Raw genomic sequence first — 21,934 nt, forward strand, 5'->3', positions numbered from 1 at the left:
CATATGCCACCATTGACGTTTGGTGTTTCCATTTCCTTGTGACGATTCTCTGACTTGGCTCTCACAGGTGTCGACTGTGGTTAAACAGAAACTCCGAGCCAGATTTTTTTCTTTTCTTTTCATACCATCAGTAGGCAGAGGTTTAAAAAAAAAAAAGAGCGCAGCTTTGGTGCGCATTGGCACCAGTTTCTGTCTAAGTTACGCAATGTTTCATATTCATCATCATAGAATTTTTATAGGTTTAATTAATCCACACAAAAATCATAAAACTGAAATTTGAGGGAATTGTTAAGAATGAATTTAATTTTAAATGAAGACTTCAAGGGTCAATATAGCACTGAATCCGTCAGGACTTTGTTCATACTTTAAAATTCACTTTAGAGACTGTGTCTGACCAAAATAAGCCAGCACGTAGCAGAAGGGAGCAATAAATATGTACAAAAAACTAACAAAAAAGATGCAGAAAATTTTTTGGAATAGGCCTTTTAATATTAATATGATCTTGTGCAGACCAGATAACTATTCAGATATTTTTCAGTTACCTAAAAAGAAATAAAACAGTATTTTATCCGTTTTTAAAGTAGGCCAAACCCTAATCTAAATTTTTAAGAGCACCAACATGAAGCCAACTTCACACATAAACGCACTTCTCATAGAAAAAAAACTCTTATTGTGAACGTTTGTGTGAAAGCTGTTGAATAGTTTACATGCATACTGTATGAACATTTTCATTTTAGTTCCAGTGACATTTTGAGCCAGCTGAAGAGAATTAAGCCATTATGGTTTTTGGGGTTTTTTTTTGCACCTGTGCGGAAGTAGTTCTGATTACCTTTTTAAAAACTGTTTGTTTGTTTCCTGGCTACATCATTCAACACTTGATAAATGCAGATAAAATCCCCCCGCCCTCCAGCCAGGATAAAACCACGCTGGCACGCATGGAACAGTATTTACTATGTGCTGGTTTTTGACGTGCCCAGTTCGTTCCGCAGAAGAAAAAGAGCTCCATGTCGGGTTTTGTTGACTTTCCCTCAATCCCTCAATTTAACTTTAATGGTAAAATATATAAAGCCGCCCCGAGCTGTCTCTCACCCCGCATACACACACACACACACACACACGAGCCAATCAGGCGCGCGGTAACAGCCTTCACGTATGCGCGCGGAGCGGAGAAACGCCAGGCAGAGCGAAGTGCAGCGCGAGGCGGTCGAACCGCTGTCTGTCATAACCTGAGAGTGTGACTGAGGCAAGAGGAGCAGTCGGAGGGTGGAGTGAGCAAATATACTGACCTAAAAGAACTGGGAAAGACGAAGAGGAGGAAGAAGAGTATCAGACCCTCAAAGAGTAAGAAGACGGCGGGAGACTGACAGGCGTCACAGAAAAGACGAAGCCAGACAGTCGACATGAGCGGCCAGTTTGAGGAAGATATCCACGACCGGGGCGAGAGGAAGAGCAGTAAATCCCCGACACTGCTCTCCTCTTACTGCATAGACAGCATTCTGGGCCGCCGAAGTCCCTGTAAGGTCAGGCTGATAGGGGCTCAAAGTTTGCCAGGTCTGCCCTGCAGAGGGGAGCTTGACAAGTCGGTGGATGGTAAGTTAACTTTAAACATAAGTGGGAGAAAATGTTTGTTTGGGTTTTTTGTTGTTTTTTTTTGGATGGAAACCATGACAGGTGTGTAAAAAGTAGCCTAAGCTAGTTCAGAGTTAACACTGAACTACATGAAAAACAGTTCCTTTCAACGTAGTGGGGAAATGTAATAGTGACTTCAGAGTTAAAACAAATTAGTTTTTAATTTCTCATGCAGTCTGAAATAATTCTTGAGTGATTTATTTTTTTCTTTATTCTGAGATTATTTGATCTGTTCCATCATTATTTTGTCATTCATTTTAAAATATTCTTTCCTTAGGGCCAACAAAAGAGTCAATTTCTCTCAGTGCTGACATGCACCTGCCTCCCAAGCTCCGTCGGCTGTACGGACCTGGGGGCAAATATCTGCAGGAGCATGCGGAAAAACTGGACAGGGAGAGACTCCTCCTGGAGCAAGCCGGCGACGGCCTGAAAATAAGCCAGGCGCCACAGGTGAGCATTAGCCGCAGCAAGTCCTACCGGGAAAACGCCTCGCTAAGCCGGGGAGAGGGCGATCAGAGTCCCGGAGAGGCTTCGGAAGACGGCAGCCTCGGACTGGTGGAGCTCGGCCCGCTGAAGTTTGAGGAGGATGCGGGGAAGGAGGAGGAGAGCTGCGGCGGAGACGTCGCCGCGCTGTCCCCGAAGGACGAGGAGAGGGAAAGCTTGAACGCCGGGGATGGGGACGTGAGGGACGGGGAGGACAGCGTGTGTCTGTCGGCGGGCAGTGACTCAGAGGAAGGGATGCTGAAACGGAAGCAGAGAAGATACAGGACTACGTTTACCAGTTACCAGCTGGAGGAGCTGGAGAGGGCTTTCCAGAAGACACACTACCCCGACGTGTTCACCAGGTGAGATAAAACAAAGCGGCGCTTTTAAAAAAAAAAAAAAAAAAAAAAAAAAAAAAAAAAAAACAGTGATAATATTAAAAGATAAAAAATAACAGTTTAAATAACGTGATCGTTTTATTTTGAAATTTCCCGATTTCAAAGTTATTAGTTTTGCTATTTAAAAAAATACCTTGTATTCCAAAAAAAAAAAAAAATTGAAATAAAAAATAACAACCATGGTAAATTACTATACACACACATATATATATATATATATATATATATATATATATATATATATATATATATATATATATATATATATATATGTGTGTGTGTGTGTGTGTGTGTGTGTGTGTATATAGATAGATAGATAGATAGATAGATAATACTTTACTTTTGTAAAAAATTTTACAACAGTATTTATAACATTTAAATTTAATTTAAAATAGCCTATATTCCAAAGAAGATATACATACAGAAAACATCTATAGGGTCATCTTTAATAATTCCATTCATTACTAGTGATAATTATTGTATCTTTAAATAAACATTTTTGTGGTCCACAAAATTCTGCAAAATTCCCCAGAAATCCCACCCCGTCTGCAACAGGACACTACAGATCCCTGCTCATGAAATGCCCCAACAGTAAACTCGTGTCTTGCATCTGTGAACAATAGGCCTCTTAAGTGCTGCGAGAATAGCTTCTTTTCACCTTTTTTGGGTTTTCTTTTTATTCTTTTTTCATTTATTTCCGCTTCAAACGAGACAAAGACTACTGCTGTTGTCAAGAGAGAATTATGAACTGGAACAGCTCGGGTTATGCTGGACTTTATATCACCTGGAGGGGGGGGGGGACCTCCAGGCCCACAGGCAGGTGCACACAAACTGGCTCGCGCACGTTACTGACACAAAGGCATGTTTCAAATAAAGATTACAACAATTTGAATTAGATTTTTTGTGATGATAATAATAATAATAATAATACCAATACAGTCGTTATTTCTGTAAAAGTAGAATTGTATCTGCTTGCAAATGAAAGTTTCTCTCATCCGAGACACAAGGGCATATTTCCACATTTGTGTTTAGCGCTGGGATTATTCATATTTTTTCCAATCGATTTACTTTAAAGCGACTTGTAGGTCTAATTTGAACTAGGAGCCCATCTCGAGGAACTGAAGGGAGCGTCAATTGCTTTGTGGCAGGCTAGTTTAGATGTCATTATTCCGACCATTATGTTGTTACAGTGACAGGCCTTGGCTAGGGAAAATCTAACAATCACTAGGCCTATTTCTACCCATCCGTGACAGGGGAAAATAGAATATTGCTATGGCGTCTTTTCTGCAGTTCATGCCTGCCAGGACAAAAAAAAAGAGAGAGAAAAAGAAAGAAAAAAAAAATCAAGCCTATTTTGGTCGTCTTTTGTTGACAGTTAACAACAGGAGGGGACAAAACAGCAATTCTGCGTGCTTCCAAATGGTGGCCTGTAACCTTGAATCTTTTCTGACTGTCTCTGCATCTTCTCTCATTTTTTCTTTTAAAATGTTCTTTTCAGAGAGGAGCTTGCAATGCGTTTGGATCTCACCGAGGCCCGCGTTCAAGTAAGTGGCTCTATTTGCCTTTATCTATAAAGACAAGCATGCGCCTTGTAAATCAAACAGAAATGGAGTTGGAAGGGGGGGCAGCATCTCCTCCCCTAATGTTTCATCAATGCAGAGCTGGGTGATAACCGCAGATATGCGTCACTGATTGAGGATAAACGATTATGGACCAATTTAAGGCAATAATTTATTACGGTAAAAATGTGTTAAATGGCCCCAGCCGCTGCGTGGGGAAGGACTTTCCTGTTATTGAATGTTATTACACGCGAACTGGGAACGTTTTAGTGGCAATTAAGCCGACGCCGGCGATTCATAAAAAGGCGCACTTAGTGCAGGAGCAAACACAGTGTGTATTCCTGCGATGAGATGCTGTTTGAATTCCCATCAGAGGGGACAGATAGGGGGCGAGGCCGAAATGTGTGTGTGTGTGTGTGTGTGTGTGTGTGTGTGCAAGTGAGGCGAGAGGGAGAGAGGGGAGGGAGAGAAAGAGGGGGAGGGATAATGCTATTTGATTTCCCATTACGTGATTGCAATAGTCCTGCATTGATCCGATGCTTTGCACTTGGGAGCGAATGAGAGACCATTAAAGGTGTTGCCCCCCCCCACTCCTCCCCTCCTCCCTTTCCTTCTTTCTCTCTCCTTCTCCATCCCTCGTGAAAGCGTGGCTTGCATGTGGAAAGCCTGGGCTCATAACCAGAGAGACAGTTTAAACACGGTGGAAGCTCCGAGAGGTTATGGCCGACGGTAAAACAACAGATGTCTCTTTAGGGGGGCCGTAGGTGAACAAATCACTTAACGGGCGCCATCAGGAGGTGATAAAAACTCATAAATTCCCGAGGGGCTGTGTAATGCTAAACAGCCCTCTGGGAATAATGTGTGTGTGTGTGTCCTTGTCGCTCAAGCCGACTCGTTTAATCACTTTCCACATGTTGACATTTTGCTCATTGTGAGAGTCCCGAGCTTTCGCAGCGCAAACTGGGCAACAGTGGATGCGTGGGAAAGTTAAATAGTCTCTTGCGTGGAAGTGGCTTGCTCCACGTCTCTTAAGAATTTCATTTAAAGCGCATTAATTGTTATTGGAGCCAGTTCAGCGGTAATTTTCTGGATCTTTTGTTAACACCGCTCTTAATTATCTCTCCCCACCCTGAAGCCAGTAAAAGAGGAGGGGGTTTAATTAGTCAGAAAGTAGATTTAAGGGGCCATGAGTGGCGGGGTTTACCTTGCTGGTAATTAACGGTGACTTTCCGCCTGTTGGCCATGCACCTGAACTAGACAACTATTCAATCAGAGAGTAGTCTGGTTAATTAGAATGAAGAAAGCACAACATGGAGGTCTGCTGTTTACTTCTTGAGCATTAGCTGACTTGCAGTTAATCATCCATCAAAACCACCCTTGTGATCTCTGTTTTGTCACCTACGTGTCCCATAGGTGTGGTTTCAGAACCGCAGGGCCAAGTGGAGGAAGCGTGAAAAGGCCGGGGTGCAGGGACACCCATCAGGCCTGCCATTCCCAGGCCCACTTGCAGCCGGTCACCCATTAAGCCACTACCTGGAAGGTGGACCCTTCCCTCCACATCCGCATCCCGCCTTGGAGTCTGCATGGACGGCGGCGGCAGCAGCAGCTGCAGCCTTCCCTGGCCTGGCACCACCACCACATAACGGCTCTGCCCCACCTTTGGCCACCCCACTGGGACTGGGAACCTTCCTGGGAACGGCTGCCATGTTCCGCCACCCTGCCTTTATTGGACCCACTTTTGGCAGGTGAGTCACATTCATGCACATACCTCCTGTGGGTCTAATATGTGCTTTTTATGCTTATTTACATCTCAACCTGCCTATCACTCCAACAGGCCTCCCATAAAACACAACCTTTCACATTTATTCTTGTATTTTAAAGTAAATAACAACAATTATGTAGAAAAGCTGAGCAGCTTAAATTAAACTCCTAATGCATCATGCAACACTAACTGGATGTGTTTACAGTGATCCTCAGTCACACTCTGTCACTGTTTATCTCGGTGTCTGATTATAAACGTGTTACACTGTTAACCATACACAGTGGCATGTAATCACTCTGTCAAATGTCTTAATAAATTAACCAAATGTGTGATGCTGCAAATCAAGCTGTGAGGGAGGGGGTGACACGGCACACTCCATGTGATATAATTAGTTTCTGCAATACAGCATCAATAACCACGTCCTCTGCATGTTCGATTTTAGATTGATGGAGTGAAATAAATCAGACAACTGTCAATAAAAATAAAGTAAAATGAAAAAATTTAACTAAAAAAAACATCTTAAATTATTTAATTTGGTTTTGTTTCAGGCTCTTCTCCAGTATGGGTCCTTTGACCAGTGCTTCCACCGCTGCAGCTCTCCTCCGTCAACCCGCAACCCCCGTAGAGAACCCTTCTCACGCGAGCTCTGTCCTCCCTGACCCTTCCTCTTCTTCTTCCTCCTCATCCTCCTCAGCAGCAGCAGACCGCAGAGCCTCCAGCATTGCTGCACTGCGCCTCAAGGCAAAGGAACACTCGGCTCAGCTCACCCAGCTTAACATCCTGCCTGCCGGAGCTGCAGGAAAGGAGGTGTGCTGAACACTCAACACCAGCTCTAGGCCTCCATTTCCCGGGCTTAACGTCCCATTCCACGACACCCCGATCCCAGAAAAAAGAAGGAAAAATAAACCCCACTCATACCTCTGGAGGCTTACCATCTCTGTTAGCTCATATTTCCCCCAATAAAATAGCACGACCAAATTCAGAAGAGCACTGTTTAAAAAAAAAAAAAAGTGTGTGTTTGTGTGTGACTGATATCATTTTCTTAATACTAGCCCTACATGAGGAAACAAGACTAAATTTAATATTTTACAAGCTTTCAGCTAAATAATAACCCAGTTTTTTCATGAAGCAATAATGTTAATAATAAACATATTTTCTTACATATTTATGGATGCATTCACAATTAAATAAAGCAGTTAATACACACACAACCATCTGCATATAATATGCAGAGTTCACACATCAGTAGGGATGTTGCAGCACATTTACTCAGACATGAATGAAGATGTACTTTGAGTATTTTTATTCAATTCCTCATCTTTTCTCAGTAATTTATGTGAGATTTTAAATCTGAAACATTTAGGTTATTTAAAGATGCACTCATCCAAAGCAAATTTAAACCTTTTTTTTTCCTCTTTAGAAAATTACACAACAGCCGTAATGTACGTCTATTATAACTAAATCATTTTACATTCATAACTTCTTCTGCCACAAGTTTTCTTTTGACCATTTTATTGCTTTACTGTCCATGCACACACAAACACACACACGTAGAGGTGAAGGCCTGCAGGAGGAACCCACTTTTTTTTATATTTTAAGGATTCTTGCTACTTCAAATGTGGACAACACGTGTGCTCGACGTCAACACTGTTTAATCTGTTTGCTGGGCTGAACCAGTCTGCATCTCTAACAAAGACAAGTTGGAGGACCCCACCCCACACCCCACCTGAACCAAAGGAAAACTGTCCATAGACCTTCCATAGCCTTCTCTACAAGCCTCTCTGCTGCCTGCCTGTCCATCAGTCAGACTCAGAAGCATTACTTTATATCATTTTGATTTACATCAGTTAATTTGCATCCATTTCTTCTGTGAAATGATTATCACAGCAGTGGTATTTCTGAGTGTGACTTCAGGACTTGCCAGCCTGACATGTAAGATGTGTGTAAAATGACTTGATTGTGTGAAAGAAAAGTGTACATACTGTTTAAAGCAAGAAAGAAAAAATGAGGGAAAATAAGTTAAAAAAGAAAAAGAAGGATGATTATCAAAAACAAGGTCGTGTATATTTCAAGAGACCATGTTTTGATATATTTGCACTCGGTGTAGTGTTTAATGATGTAGAATTCAACTTGTGTTTATGAATGATTAGCTTTTTAGATAATTATTTATGTCAAAAGTCCCCCCCCCCCCCCCCCCCCCCCCCCCCCCCCCCCTTTTAAGGAAATGAGTGAAGGACAGTTTATTTTTCGTATTAAGTGATTGTAAGTTTCCTGGTTTAATAATGCTAATTTGAATAAATGACATTGATGAAATGAGTTATTGTTTCAAATTCCTTTAGGACTCATATCTTATGAATCAGGAAAGAAAAAAAAGAAACATAGAAATATGAATAAAAATCTCTAATAAAAATAAGCTGTACTTTCTGTCTTACATTTAATGAACTTGCACATATTCTTAGGGATGCTCTAAGAAATGAAAAAACATGAATTTTAAAAAAGAAACCTTGTGGAATGTGAGCTAAATATTCACAGAACTTTTCTGATAGATGTTTAAAATGCTTGCAGGCTGAAGGATATAGAAGAAAACATAAAAAAAGAGGAGGAATTCATGGCTGATCCACCTGCAAGAGCTAAAAAATGTATTAGGTATTTAATCCGGTGCGCTGCGTGCGTCTGTCCTCTTCAGCGCAGTTGACAAAATACTAAGCATATATTCATGAGCTTAATCCCCCCAACATATGAAACGCACGATAATGGCAATGGAGGGTGGTGGTGAGGTTCAATTAGATCGCCCACTTTACCTTGGTGGGCCCCAGTCACAAAACTTCCTTTAAAACCCTTTAAATGCTATAAATTGGTCTTAACATCTGTAAAGCCGTGTCGATGGAAGAGAGTCCCTTTTGTCATTAATGAAGTAACAAACCACTTCATCAAACGGCTTTCACACGCACAACCAAGAGTTAATTCTCACCCTACCCAAATCCCCCCTCCTCCTCTCAACTGGATCTCACTACGGATGCAGGACTATTACAGCAATCAATGGTTATTCTCCTCTGTTTGACCCATCTATGGTGCCCGAGCAAATCGCGTGAAATTACCCTGCGGATTAATGTAGTCCCTCTTTATACGGTCTGCATCTGTGAAACCCCTCTTTCTAATTCCTTCAGCTCTTTTAGTCTTAACAGTTCTGCAGGTCCGACACCCGTTAATCACTCAATTTACTCCAAAAAAAAAAAAAAGAAAAAGAAAAAGAAAGCTCGGATCAGATTGGAACAAATGTGCCCATGGATGTATCCTTGCGCAGCATCAGTTAGTCCGGCTGTTTCTATTAAATAAAAGTATGAAGAGGAAAAAAAAAAGTGAAAATAGATGAAAACCAATTTTCTCCTGCGCTCAAACCAGCATCCATGATGTGTGTGAGATTCATGTTTTTTTGTTGTTGTTGTTTTTTTAAAAAAGTCTTTAACACAAACTCACTTATTTTTTCGTTTTGTATGCCCCCCAGTATCCCCCCCCCCCCTTTTTTTTTATGAGATTGTCCAAAGACTTTTAATCTTATTGTGAATATAACTAATGAATAGCAAACCAATTTGTCCCTAATATCTGGGGAATGCTGGGGACCTGCTGGGAGCGAGGCTTAAACTTTCTTTGCAGCGCAAAAGGGCGAGAAAATTGAAATGCTGTTGGGGGGGTTGCTGCGGATAAAGTCACACTTGTTGGATGTGTAATCTTTTATTCAAGACGGCTCTTGTGTTTGGGATTAAAGCCAGGAGGCTCCTTATTGCATGAATCATAGCGGTAATGAATGTTGATGTAGGCTGTAAGTTTATATATATATATATATATATATATATATATATATATATATATATATATATATATATATATATATATATATATATATATATATATATATATATATATTAAACAAGCTGAAAACTGGCCAAAGACAACTTGATTTTCTAAGAGGAAAAATACATCCGCATATCACAGGTAAATCCAGGTGTCTTTACTTTAACACGACCCCCTTTACCCCCCCAATTTCTCATCACACCCCAACTCTTCTCTCCTTCTTTCCTCCAGCTGTTGAACTTGATTTGATCCGTGATTTGGATTCTCCGGGGCCTCCTTTAGCCCACCACGTCCCTACCTGAGAGAATAGGCCCAATCACTGCACAGCCTCCGCCGGATCAGTCCTCACTCAGTCCCCGGGAGAGGAGCACTAAAAAGGCGCTTTGATGAACGACTCCCTCCTCCTCCTCCTCCTCCTCCTCCTCCAGCCCCCAATGAAAGACCTGAATAGCAGGGCCACGGCTCCGCGCTCCCCTCTCTGCTCGCCCCTTAATTCCCCGTCTCTCTTGCTCTCATCCAATTAGCTCAGTGTATTAAGCGGTTTATCGTCTCATAACCGCCCTTTCAGCTCCGACAAGGGAGACACTTTGCAATAGGACCAGCTCTCCTTTTGACACCCTCTCTGGTGCTTGTATGTTCCGCAGCGCTATGAATAACAGGCACAGAATAGGCGACTAATTCCCTCATCAAAGCCCACCTTAGTCATCGCTGGTCAAAACGACAAGCAATAAAGCTTAACACGACAATACAAAGAGACTTGTTCGACCTTATTAGCTTAGCAGGGTCGAATTAATGCAGGGACATAATTTGACTGGGTTTAGTCCAAACTGGGAGGACAAAACTGGGGCCCTCACTTAAAAACCTGCGGTGCGGTACTGGGAATAGCAGTCTGTGGATATTCAGCACAAGCACAGAGAGCTGAGGTTGATTAAATCAAGAGAAAAAAAGGGGGGAAACTGTTGGAGAGGAAGTGGAGCTGATATGATTTAATAAATATGTAAAGTTAGGAGCGATAGGCTGCAAATGCAGACACTTTCTCTCTCTCTCTCACACACACACACACACACATACACAGCAAGTTCTATCCATCGCAAAGTGAATCATGGTTTAAGTGTTCAACCCACTTAAGGTTGCCTTCACAAGTCACAGAGGTTTGAAGTGATTTGTGAGGCGTGCAGTGTTTATGGAAATGCACGGCAGGATGGGGTTTAAGAGAAAAAAAAGGGAAGAATAAAAACATGAACTGTATTAACACAAAGGGAAATTCTTGCAAGGAAGAAAATGGTCAAACACTCCAGAGAATTACATGCTGAACTAAAACTACAGATTAAAGCCAGGCGATATTTAAAGATGCAGTTTGTTAAGCCACATTGGTGATGGGGGTCCGCTTCCTAAGTTTAGCTCATCTGCCAGCCTGTGTAACTATTACTGTAATATGTCCAGAGATGATTTTGTGAACCAACAGCTGTTTACACAATCACAGGAGCCTCCAGCTATTCTAAAACATTAAATTATTTGAAATAGTCACAAATATGCTGCATTATTTTACTTTTTTTTTTCTTTAAATGCTGATTAATGAACATAGTGCACTAACCAGGAGAAATGTTTGGACAAAACCATGAGTTGAATTCATGTTTAATGTTCCTTGTAATGAAAACCCGCTAAAAAAAAAAAAGAGAGACTTTCAAGTCAGCCAGGCCTGCATGTTCATTCCATAACATTCATGAAAATGAAGAAATAAATCATAATCTAGTATTGCAAGGCCTTGCAAGATTGTGTCTTTCTAAAGTGGCTGAGTTAGCCTCTTACAAACTATTCCGCCTCACAAATGAGTAATTTTAAAAAGTTAGATCAAGATGGAAAATTGACTGTGAACGCAAATGAAAAGCAAATAAATTTCATTTTAAATCTTAAAAACTCTCCAATTTGATTCTGTCATTTTATAATGTGCACTTCAGTCAAAACTCGTAGACCTGCGCATCAAAAAATAAAGACAATGCCTCAGATGATGCAAAATGTACAGCATGGTCAGATCTGTCAATCTCGTACCTTTTTTAAAAAAAAAATAAAAAATGGAATAGCAGCGATTTAGTGCAGAAATACATAAAAATTAACACCAAAAATTAGTTTTTTAATTGCTAACATCTTCCCAACACCATAGAGTGGTTTTATTACTTATAAACAAAGCATGTCGACCTCAAGGTTTCCCCCTTGTGTCATATCTGCACCTACAGCTACTTTACCAAGAAAACTAAATTTAATGCAACTCCTTAAGTTTTACTTTTATGCAGAATCAACATTTTCAGGTGCATAAAAATGTTTTAAATATTTTGCACCTGCAAATTTAATCCATGCATGAACATCTGGGGTAAGGTGGGTTTAGATGTTTTGTTTTTAAAAAAAAAATCTTTTCATTGTGTTGAAAACAAAATGTAGAACATTAACAGAGTTATTCTTTTAATTTGGTCCCAAATGAAGGTGATGGACACTTGATTGAAAAGATGCAAATTTTAAAATGTTTTTTTAAATGAATGTATAATTTAATGGATTTTAATTGTGTTAACATGTGCATTCAAAGTTTTACATTCATCCATCCCCCCATAACCCCAAACAAACAAAAAAAAGAAGGTGAAATCCATGCCGGTTTAATTGTTTATTGAGGTTCCCATTTCTAAAACATTCGTTATCAATATCAAAACACCCAATAGAAAATATTCTGCTTATTACAAACATAAACGTTGTGAAAGACAACTGTGACACAGGAAATTACATGCTTTAAAAACACAATTTACTGAGAGCAGGAAGGATAGAAAAAATAAAAGAAACAGGAGTGAAAGGGATAAAGTGACAGTTAAACAGAGGCGGTGGAGGAGAAGTAGATCAGCTGTTCGATACTGGGACAAAAGAGCAGAAGAGCAGCGCGTGTGGCCTTCCTCACCCCGCCACTCCCTGCACCCTCCTCGCTCCTTTCTTCCGCCATCTGATCTGACACAGGCGCGCGCGCGCAGGATGAATGGTAGTAATCAGAACAAATGTCCGATCGCTGCAGGCATCCAGTGGTCTTAGTGGTTGGGGTCACTATCATTGGCTAATTAGCTGCCTTTTTGGAGTATACTGGCTGCTCTGAAGATAAGTCATTTCTACACTTGCACACACATCTGGGCTCAGCTAGCCTCTGCACATACAATAGACTGTCATTTAGGTATGATTGCTACTCGCCCTTACCATACAGTGTAAGGGTAATGGGGTCAAGTCATGAGTTTATATATATATATATATATATATATATATATATATATATATATATCTATATATATATATATCTATCTATATATATGTGTGTGTGTGTGTGAAGAGAGTGGACAAGGTGTTTTAGGACACATAAAAAGCCCAATATGTTCAGAGAAGATGCCATGGGAGGAACAAAGCATTTAGGGTTAGACAATAAGACAATATTTGCAAACCAAAACCAGATGTGGCTGAATGTGCAAATCTCCAGCTCGGCATCAGACGTTCTAGCCTCTTGGTGGTGTTGTTTTTGTGGACGTTTGTTGTTTTTACTTGAGGGAGGAGAAAGCTTGGAAGAGCTTGGCCAGGTTAATCTCTGAGTAGCCGCTGTTGGCCAATGCTTTGTCTGACACTTCCTTTAACCTCCGATAGACCTCCTTCTCATGGTTCATCCATTTTACTCGACCTGGAACAGAAAAAAGTGACAAAGTGAGGAAAAAATGTTGCGTTATATTCTAGCCATGCCTAAGTTCTTTCAACTGTGGGAGGAAGGAATTGAGAGCACACCGGCTTTGTCTCTTTGCTAATAAACACTTAAAAGAATTTCACCCTTAACTGCAGAGCTAACAGATTCAAGGCCGTCTCCAAGTAATGTTATCACTGTAAGGGCTACAAGGGCGATCATGCAGAATTGGACGGTTGAGTCGATGGCACAGGCAGCCACACAGGATCATGAGATCGATAGAAAAGCCCAATGAGAGTATGAAGTCAATATCTTGTCCCTGTTATCTCTTCAGGTGGGCCATAATAAAGCCAGGGAGAAGAATGAAGAATGGCTCTCTAGGTAAGATGGCAACCACAACCAAATCTTCACAATATCATTCTGAGCGTCGAGTGTAGATTAAGTACCATGAAACCAGGTAATAACACACCATCACACCAGAGTGAAGAAATATACACCGATTCTAACAGCCAGCAGAGCGGTTCTGTTTTACATAGCAGATGTTGGTGTGCTTCCAAAACTTCCTTTTTAATATTAGGCTAAAACCTTTGGAAAAAAGACCCTATTGTCTATTATGCATGCAGGGCTGCAGCAAATAATTATTCAGATAATCAAGTTTTCTAAACACAAATCTGAGCAAATACCAAAACTAGATAGCCCGCCATTTTCATGGCAGCAGGTGTGTGTCTGTAAAATGTAATTCTGATGAGAATATGTGTTGTTTTTTTTTTTTGCTCGATACTGCTTATTGCTTAACAATGTAAAGGAAAGCTGGGAGGACAAGCGTTGATCTTGGTTGTTCTCACAGCAGAGGTCAACTTCAGCTGTGGGAAAAAAAGGCTGAATATGAAAAACACGGACCTTTAGTTCATGAAGATTGCAGAAGATGAGGATGCTCAACAGATGGGGGTCAAGCATATGAACAGAAAGGAATAAAATCCTTTTGTCAGTTTTAAATTCAACACTAAACTCTGCATTTCCATGTTGCTGTCAAGCTTAACTTGGCACAATGAGTCATGTTATTAAACTAGTAACTGTTAATGGACTAACAGCTGGAGGGACGCTGAGAGTAAATGACTTATTACACCAGAATCAGACACAGCTGACAGAATCCTAAAGTTATTAGGTTTTATTTTGGCATTAATGGTCAGGGGAAGGGTTGGGTTGTGTGTGTGTGTGTGTGGGTAACGTGTGTTTTTAAATGTGAAACTGTTTTTAATTTTTTAATGTGAAGCACTTTGATATGCTTTTGTATGAAGAGGCTATACAAACAGAGTTTGATTCGATTTGATTATTTCGGAGATATTGTAAAATGTGACAAACCGTGGACCTCCTACACAGGAAAAAAAAAACACCTGGACTTTAGTTCTAACCTCACAGTGTAAAAGTCTGAAATGTGCGTGATGTTTTACTTTTTGAAGAGGAAACATATCTGTATTGTTTATTTTTTAGTAATTTGAGGAAACTACAGCAGATGAGAAAAATATCTGAAGAAGTTGTACTTCATGCTGAGACACTGAGACATTCTGCTGCTGCACTTTGGAGGACACTGTAAAAACCTTCAAATGAGACATGTTGGTAACTTTATTTTCCCCGTGATTAACATAAATAATTTTATTCTAGTTTTCAGAAGACTGCTATGACACCACATGACCACTAGTACATGCTAATGAGTGATACGCACATATACACGCTGTTTCACTGTGTGTAGGCAGGCGACGTAGAGTCACTCATAACTGTCCCACATTGCGACTGCATCTACACTAAGTCTAGTCTGGTTATTCTTGTAACTAATGCCTAACATGAAAAACAAATTAACTAAGATTAGTAAAGAAGATACATTCATGGTAACTGTGGGCCACTGTCTGATGTTGTCAGTCCAGACGTCCATTCTGCTGCGGCAGCAGAAACCAGGTTGCCACCGCAAACATGGCTTTGCTGCAAGATGGTGAAACATACAAAGCAGTTGTGAGATCAATCTATAGCTTATTTTATCAACTAGTTTTGCCTTTTTAAAAGAGGAACAATAAAATGCGATAAACATGTCATGAACTTGAAGGCAAAAAGAAAACCGACTGGTCCCTTTGGTGATGAAAAAATGTTTTTAAACTAAATATTTTCTCTTGAAAGCAAACACCAGTAAAATGATTACTTAAACAAAAGTGTCTGATAAATTCCTGTTTGCAATGTCTGATTTGATTTAGGTTAAACTTACATGTAAAATGGGAAAAAATTAGTTTACATTAACAGCTAGCTGCAGCTAGCTAACGAACAACACACAAAGATTCTAACATGAAATACTAGCTTAGATACTGTAGCACGACATATAATTGTTAAACAAAGTCAGTTTTACAATGGAGACACGGTCCAGCTCTTTGTTTTATTTTTCATTAGAAACAATACCAAAATATTTGTCTTTTTCTCAAACTTCCCCCCCATCACACATCCAAGTGTGGTGTTAACATAATGCACCACATAAATGTGCAACAGGAGTAACTGTCAGTGTGAAACAGTGACCTCTGGAAAAATATTTTTGTATTGTAGAAAATAATACACATTGAGGGATTTTTGTTATCAGAATATTCTGGAATTGTTTCAGCTCAACATGTATTATTTTATGTGAAATGTTTTGGTCCTAAAAACGTAATTTGCTAAAAACTGATTCAGAAACATGACAGAAACATGTGTAAACACTAATCAGAGACAATCAGCAACATCTAAAAAGTATCATCAACTCGAGCTTAAAAAATACAGATGGTCAAGGTCAAGTTTTAGAAGCTTAGTGATGTCAACACGAGCCTTGTTTTGCATGATGGATACAGAAAAGATGAATTAGTCCTACTTTATAAACAGCAAACAGATTTATAGAAAATCAATGCTGATTATGGTTTTATTAATCAGCTAATTGTTTATATTTTAATTAAAATGAAAAACAAATAAATAAAAGATACTTGTAGATCAGTTTTAGTCTACAATCTAGATCAGATGAGTGAAGTTGTCCATATGGCCGGTTGTCACGGCCCTATCTCCCGTCTCGTCCTTCCTGCTTGCTGCATTAGTTGCTCCTGGATAAATATCAGCCCATCGAATACCCGGGGGAACAAAGGTTAGATACACAGAGATCAACACACACAGACATAGCCTAAAAGAACACACACAACCACAAAGGTAGTTAAACACTTAAAAAGCCCACTAACACAGCCACTAAAAAAAAAAAAAAAACTCACATCAAACAGTAATCACACATGCATGTGCTCTCACACACACATACAGTAGAATATGGTGTAGTTGACTTAAACGCCAGCAGCAACTATTACCAGATAATCCTCATTTTAGTGAGGACAGGGATGAAGGGAGAAAAGAGGGAGAGGACAGGCAGGGGAGAGATTATTTATCTGGGGAATAGAAAGGGGGTGATGATGCATGATCAAGCGAAAGCAATCATGTCATCATTTCTGAAAGCTAGAAGAAAATAATTCTCCCCTTCTCTCCTCTTCCCCTTCTTCACTCCTTTCTCTTTGCCCGACTCAATCACTGTGTGGCGAACAGATAAAAGAATGATTTAAGAGTGACAGAGAAGGAAAGAAAGGAGGGAGAGATCTCGCTGTAAGTCGGTGCACAGTTGGGAATGTAGTTCAAATAAATAGCCTCCCCTAAAGAGTAAAGGAGGGGCGGAAGGAGGGGAGACGGAGTTAGAAGGGAGGCCCAGATGTGGCGAAGGGAGAAAGTAAAGGAAAAGACTGGAATGAAAGACAGACAGTGATTGGCTCTTTAGAGATTTGTCAACCATGATCCCATTTTCCTCTGACGGTGAGTGTATCAGAGGTTATCTCTGTTCTAACTAGGTGTTGTCACACACTCGTGCACACGCTGGTGGAGCTGGGCACGAGTAGATCGGGGCTCTGCACGCTCTAACTAGGTGTAAATACAATAACAAGCCTGTAATTAAGTGAGCATGATGAAGTTAATGGAGATCGGCCATTCCGTCGGCCGCCTCCATGAATATTCTATTCGGCTGGTGGCAACGGGCAGCTGGAAAAGCAGTTAATTTAATCACTACTCGGAGCACGGGGAAACTTCTTTGTGTGAGTGTAATTGCACAGAATGAATAATTGATTTGACAATCGCACCCGTGGATTTTGCCACCCTGCTTTGTATCGCCGGAGAAAGGGAGGGGAGCGCGGAAGAGGAAGAAAGAGAGGGAAGGAGAATGGAGAGGGAGAAGAAGAGGAGTGGGAGGGTAGAAGAAGACAAAATGCAGAGCGCTGAGAGGTGGCAGGGAAGTTGTTGGTAAATGGATCATTAGAAAAGCGCGGCTCAAGGACAATTTATATTTTATCAATGCGCCAAAATTACATTATTGCTCACACGCGCAATCATACTGCCCACACTCAAGATTGAGGCCTGGAGAGGGAAGGGAGGGGCATGGAGGTAGGAGAAAGGGAGCAGACAGAGGATGCAAAGGAGGAGTGTGTATATATATATATATATATATATATATATATATATATATATATATATATATATATATATATGCTCTCCTATATATGTGTAGGAGAAGACAGAGAAAGTGATGTAATGATTTGAAAGTCATTGATATGGGATGTTCCCAGCTAAGGAATGGACAGCTTTTTTCCTTCTTTTTCCAATATTGTGCATGTGTGTCAGAGTGTGTGTGTGTGTGTGTGTGTGTGTAATCTATTAGAGATCTCCTGCAGCGGATGAAATTACCTCCATGTTTTACTCAGTCGCAGCAATCAGGCACAAAAATGCAACGTACATGTAGATAAGACAGGCGCTCCCTTGCAAATGCGTGCGCACACAAACACACTGAAGCACTGCAGAGTACACACACCCAAATTACAATCTGCTTTAATGTGCTACGAGCACAGCACATGCAGTCTTCCATTACTGTCTTATCATATATTCTCAGTCCAGCCTCAAACATGCGGCACCTTGGAATCATATATATGTAGCATGACCGGCATTGTCATGTTTTTAGCAATCAAGGAAAAGGTGGTAATATTTTATGTTGGTTTGTCCTCCAATGAATCCTCAACCAGCAACTTGTTAGTCATCTCTCCAACACACAAATGCAGCAATCAAGTGTGTGGTTAGCATGGAGTGCAACAGATTGGGAGTATGCAGCTGGGATTCACTTTTTCTCAGGAGTTTAGGATGTGTTTTAACCGATCTAACAACATTTCTACATGGGCTTTGTCACTCTCTACATCTTAGACATCTGCTAAGCTAATGCTAAGGCAGAACACAGAGCGAGATTGAGGGTATTTACTAATTATATGGAGCAATAATAGAATGAAACATGAGCCAGAAAAGGCTATTAAAATCAGTAAAGGAGTGAAATAGTTGAGGGGTTGAATAGATGAGGCTGTAGGACTCAGGTAAAATATGAAAAAGACAATGTAAGTAGTTAAAAGTAGTTATAACAGATGATGTACAAAAATAAGATGCCCACAAACTAATTATCTTCAGTAACAACAAAAACAAGAAGAAAATCCTTTTAAAACCCTTAACTGAGGAAAAAGCTCAAGTTGCATTAAAAGCTTCAGCTGCCAAATACAAACTAACTTATTTGTATTCAGAACAATCACAGCTTGAAAAGATGATACAATATCAAGTTCAGAGGGTGTTCGTGTACAAACGTTTCTCATAAATCAGTATTTATTCACACACAGACACAGAGGAGAGTTAGGTGTGCAGGATTGTATGTCTCGTCCCTGTAATCTGAGCTGTGTGGCCCCTGGGTGTGTAATGCAGTAATATGGGATATTACTGCCCCAGGACTGAGGGATAACCACTTCAACCTATATTTTATAGCAGCATGAATGTGTGTATGCATGTATCTTTTCTCACTTTGAGGGGAAGCTGTTGTGTGTGTTGGATATTAATTATGTGGTCTCTGAAAGAGGACAATGTAATACATCCAGTTTCAACAACGTGACAAACTGCGCTTAAGTCATAGCATGGTGTCGGGATATTTCACCTCCCAGCTAAACAGAAAACATGTAGTTATTATATCAACAGTAAGCAAACATGTAGGTGCAACTTAAATACAACATACTCTGACTAATTGGTAAAATCAACATGTTTTCTCTTTGTATCATCATAATGACACTTATTTTTGTTATTTTTAAATTCATCATTCCTCCCTTTCAAAAAGGATTCATCCAATAAATTGTATTAAATGTGGATCTAACTCATGCAACCAGTAACCAAAGCATCTCATTGGTCCACTTATTGTGGGGAAGAGCATTCACAAATGCATCAAATTATTATGTGATGCAAGTGCATATCCCACAAACCACCACTTAAACCACTTGCAGGTAGGGCTGGGCGATATGACCATACATATCCTCTGCACAATAGAAAATGTCTATTGTTTACACCATGGTTTGGCGCTTTACTGCAGTATTTTACGTCAAGATGCGCTTTACGACATGCAATACATAAACAAACATGGAGGAAGACACGTTTCAGAGTAGAGTAATTCACTAAAAGATGACCAAACCGATGAGCTTCCTAAAAGATGGGCAACTTCTGTCACATGGATGTGGTTTGGATGTAAAAAGACCAACATGGAACAGACAACAGATGTTTGTAAAATATGCTACCTCCCAGTCCTGACAACGTCTCCAGCTAACTTATCTTATCACCTGGGCAAGAATCATGACCAAGAATTCAGAGAGTCAGCAAGCAAAAGCAGCGTTGAGTGGGGTAAAAAGCACTCATAATAAACTCTAGATGCAAACGCTGCAACAGGCATTTACCTGAGGAACGCCATACATAGTTCCCACAGATGCAGGGATGATGATCAACACAAAATCACATGAAAAATTTGGTATCGTTATAAATATCGTTATGAGGATATAAAATAAGTCAACATTTTACATCCATCGTTGATGCCTCATCAAATTACAAGACACTTATAGTTCAACTGCGGATTGCAAGCGACACTGAGCAACACTCACTAAACAGAACAGGCTGTTTTACAAGCTGGTGCAGACACGTTCTTACTTTACAGATTATCTACAGTGAACCGTTGCTGTTTCACGGATTTATGTCAACAGTCTCTGTGCTTTGATGACATTACTCCTGATGACATTAACGCCCTGATTGATGCGCACACACATCCGCTGACTGATGAAGATCTGGCAGAGATGACAAAGCGACCAAGCGAGGATGAGGGACAAGGGGAAGACAAGGAGACGCGTGTTGATAAAGATAAGGAAGATGGACTAACACTCGATCGCTTGGCAACCATGGTGAGAATTGCTTCTGAACTTCAGCGAGCTGCACTAGAATGGGACCCTTTGACGTGTCGTTTATGACAATTCTCAAATATAATCCAAAGGTGGCACGTCTGTTTATAAGAATCTTTTTGCCCAGAAGAAAATAAAGTGCCAACAATTACACATAACTATGTTCTTCTCTCAAAACAAAATACACCTGCACCACAGCCTTCAGTAGAAAAAGACGTCGCTGTGGAGCGGAGTCGGAATGAAGAGGCAAAGTCAGAGGAACTTTGAATTCCACGGGGGTCGCAACATGTCCAACCTCGTATTGACTACATTAAAATTATTTTTAATATATTTCTAAAAACTATCATAGTTATTTGTAAGAAAACATTCATATTTTTATTTGTTTTAAAAATGCTTGGGCCTGAAAGCAGACTTTGGTTTCATTCTATTGTACAGTATTGAATTGTATTGGGATAATTGTAAAAAAAATAAAGCTGAGAACTTCACAGGTTTCGCTGATCGCGGGTTATTTTTTAAATGAAACCCCCACGATAAACGAGGGTTCAATGTATTGGAAAGAGGACGACTAGTGTTAAAGGAAGCTGAACCAAACAAGATAAAAGGTTGATGACTTGAATGAGCAGAACTATGGCTTTGCATCTAAATACGCGTAAATACGATGGTAGAGGTGTTGTTATAATTCCACATCATGAGGAGGAATCTGGGCTAACAAATGCTGGCTGCATTTTTGATACTTTGAACAAGCAGAAACATAAAAACAGTTTTGTAAGTATACACTGATGTGGAATAACATGACCCTCCGCCTGATGTTGCAGGGGGTTTTAACAAAGCTCTGACCTGTCAGGGTTGTGGAATGAAGTCGTGTGGATTGGGATTTTGGACTGGGAATTTGGAGGCTGGGTGAATAACTCAGATTTTTTGCCAGAAAAATATCCATGTAGAGAGAAAAAGCTTCATTGTCATTTTTGCCGAGCAACGCTGACACTGAAGGTGCACCTCCAGTTGGTGTGCAAAATAAAAATACAATAATGCAACAACTGACAACAATCAGTGCAGGAAATGACAATGTACGTGCCAGCATGCTGTTTTGTAATAAGAACAATGTTCATCTACTTGTTTGTGGCTTTAATGCTTAAATATTCGGCCTGATGTGGTTGCATGGACATGCAGCAGGAACCAACAAGTCCCACAATGAATAGTACTGGACAGAAGTACTATGATACAAAAGCATCAAAACCATC

General features: G+C 40.2%; 2 protein-coding genes across 2 annotated transcripts in view; one reads left to right on the top strand and one right to left on the bottom strand.

Moving 5' to 3' along the window:
- Nucleotides 1-1,199: 1,199 nt before the first annotated feature.
- On the top strand, nt 1,200-8,008 carry arxa (aristaless related homeobox a). Its single transcript, XM_079259388.1, has 5 exons — nt 1,200-1,590; nt 1,907-2,474; nt 4,009-4,054; nt 5,483-5,814; nt 6,380-8,008. Exons 1-5 carry the CDS (start codon nt 1,401-1,403, stop codon nt 6,645-6,647), a joined length of 1,404 nt encoding a protein of 467 aa, XP_079115514.1. The 5' UTR covers nt 1,200-1,400; the 3' UTR covers nt 6,648-8,008.
- Nucleotides 8,009-13,240: 5,232 nt separating this feature from the next.
- Nucleotides 13,241-21,934, bottom strand: part of pola1 (polymerase (DNA directed), alpha 1) — a gene marked incomplete at its 3' end in the record, with an annotated part of 67,081 nt that continues 58,387 nt past the window's right edge. Inside the window, exon 37 of the mRNA XM_079259847.1 lies at nt 13,241-13,377. Within this exon, the coding sequence (XP_079115973.1) occupies nt 13,241-13,377 (137 nt within the window). The remainder of the gene's footprint in view (nt 13,378-21,934) is intronic.

This window comes from Telmatherina bonti (assembly GCF_933228915.1).
Source record: "Telmatherina bonti genome assembly, chromosome: 20".
In the NCBI taxonomy this organism is placed as follows: Eukaryota; Metazoa; Chordata; class Actinopteri; order Atheriniformes; family Telmatherinidae; genus Telmatherina; species Telmatherina bonti.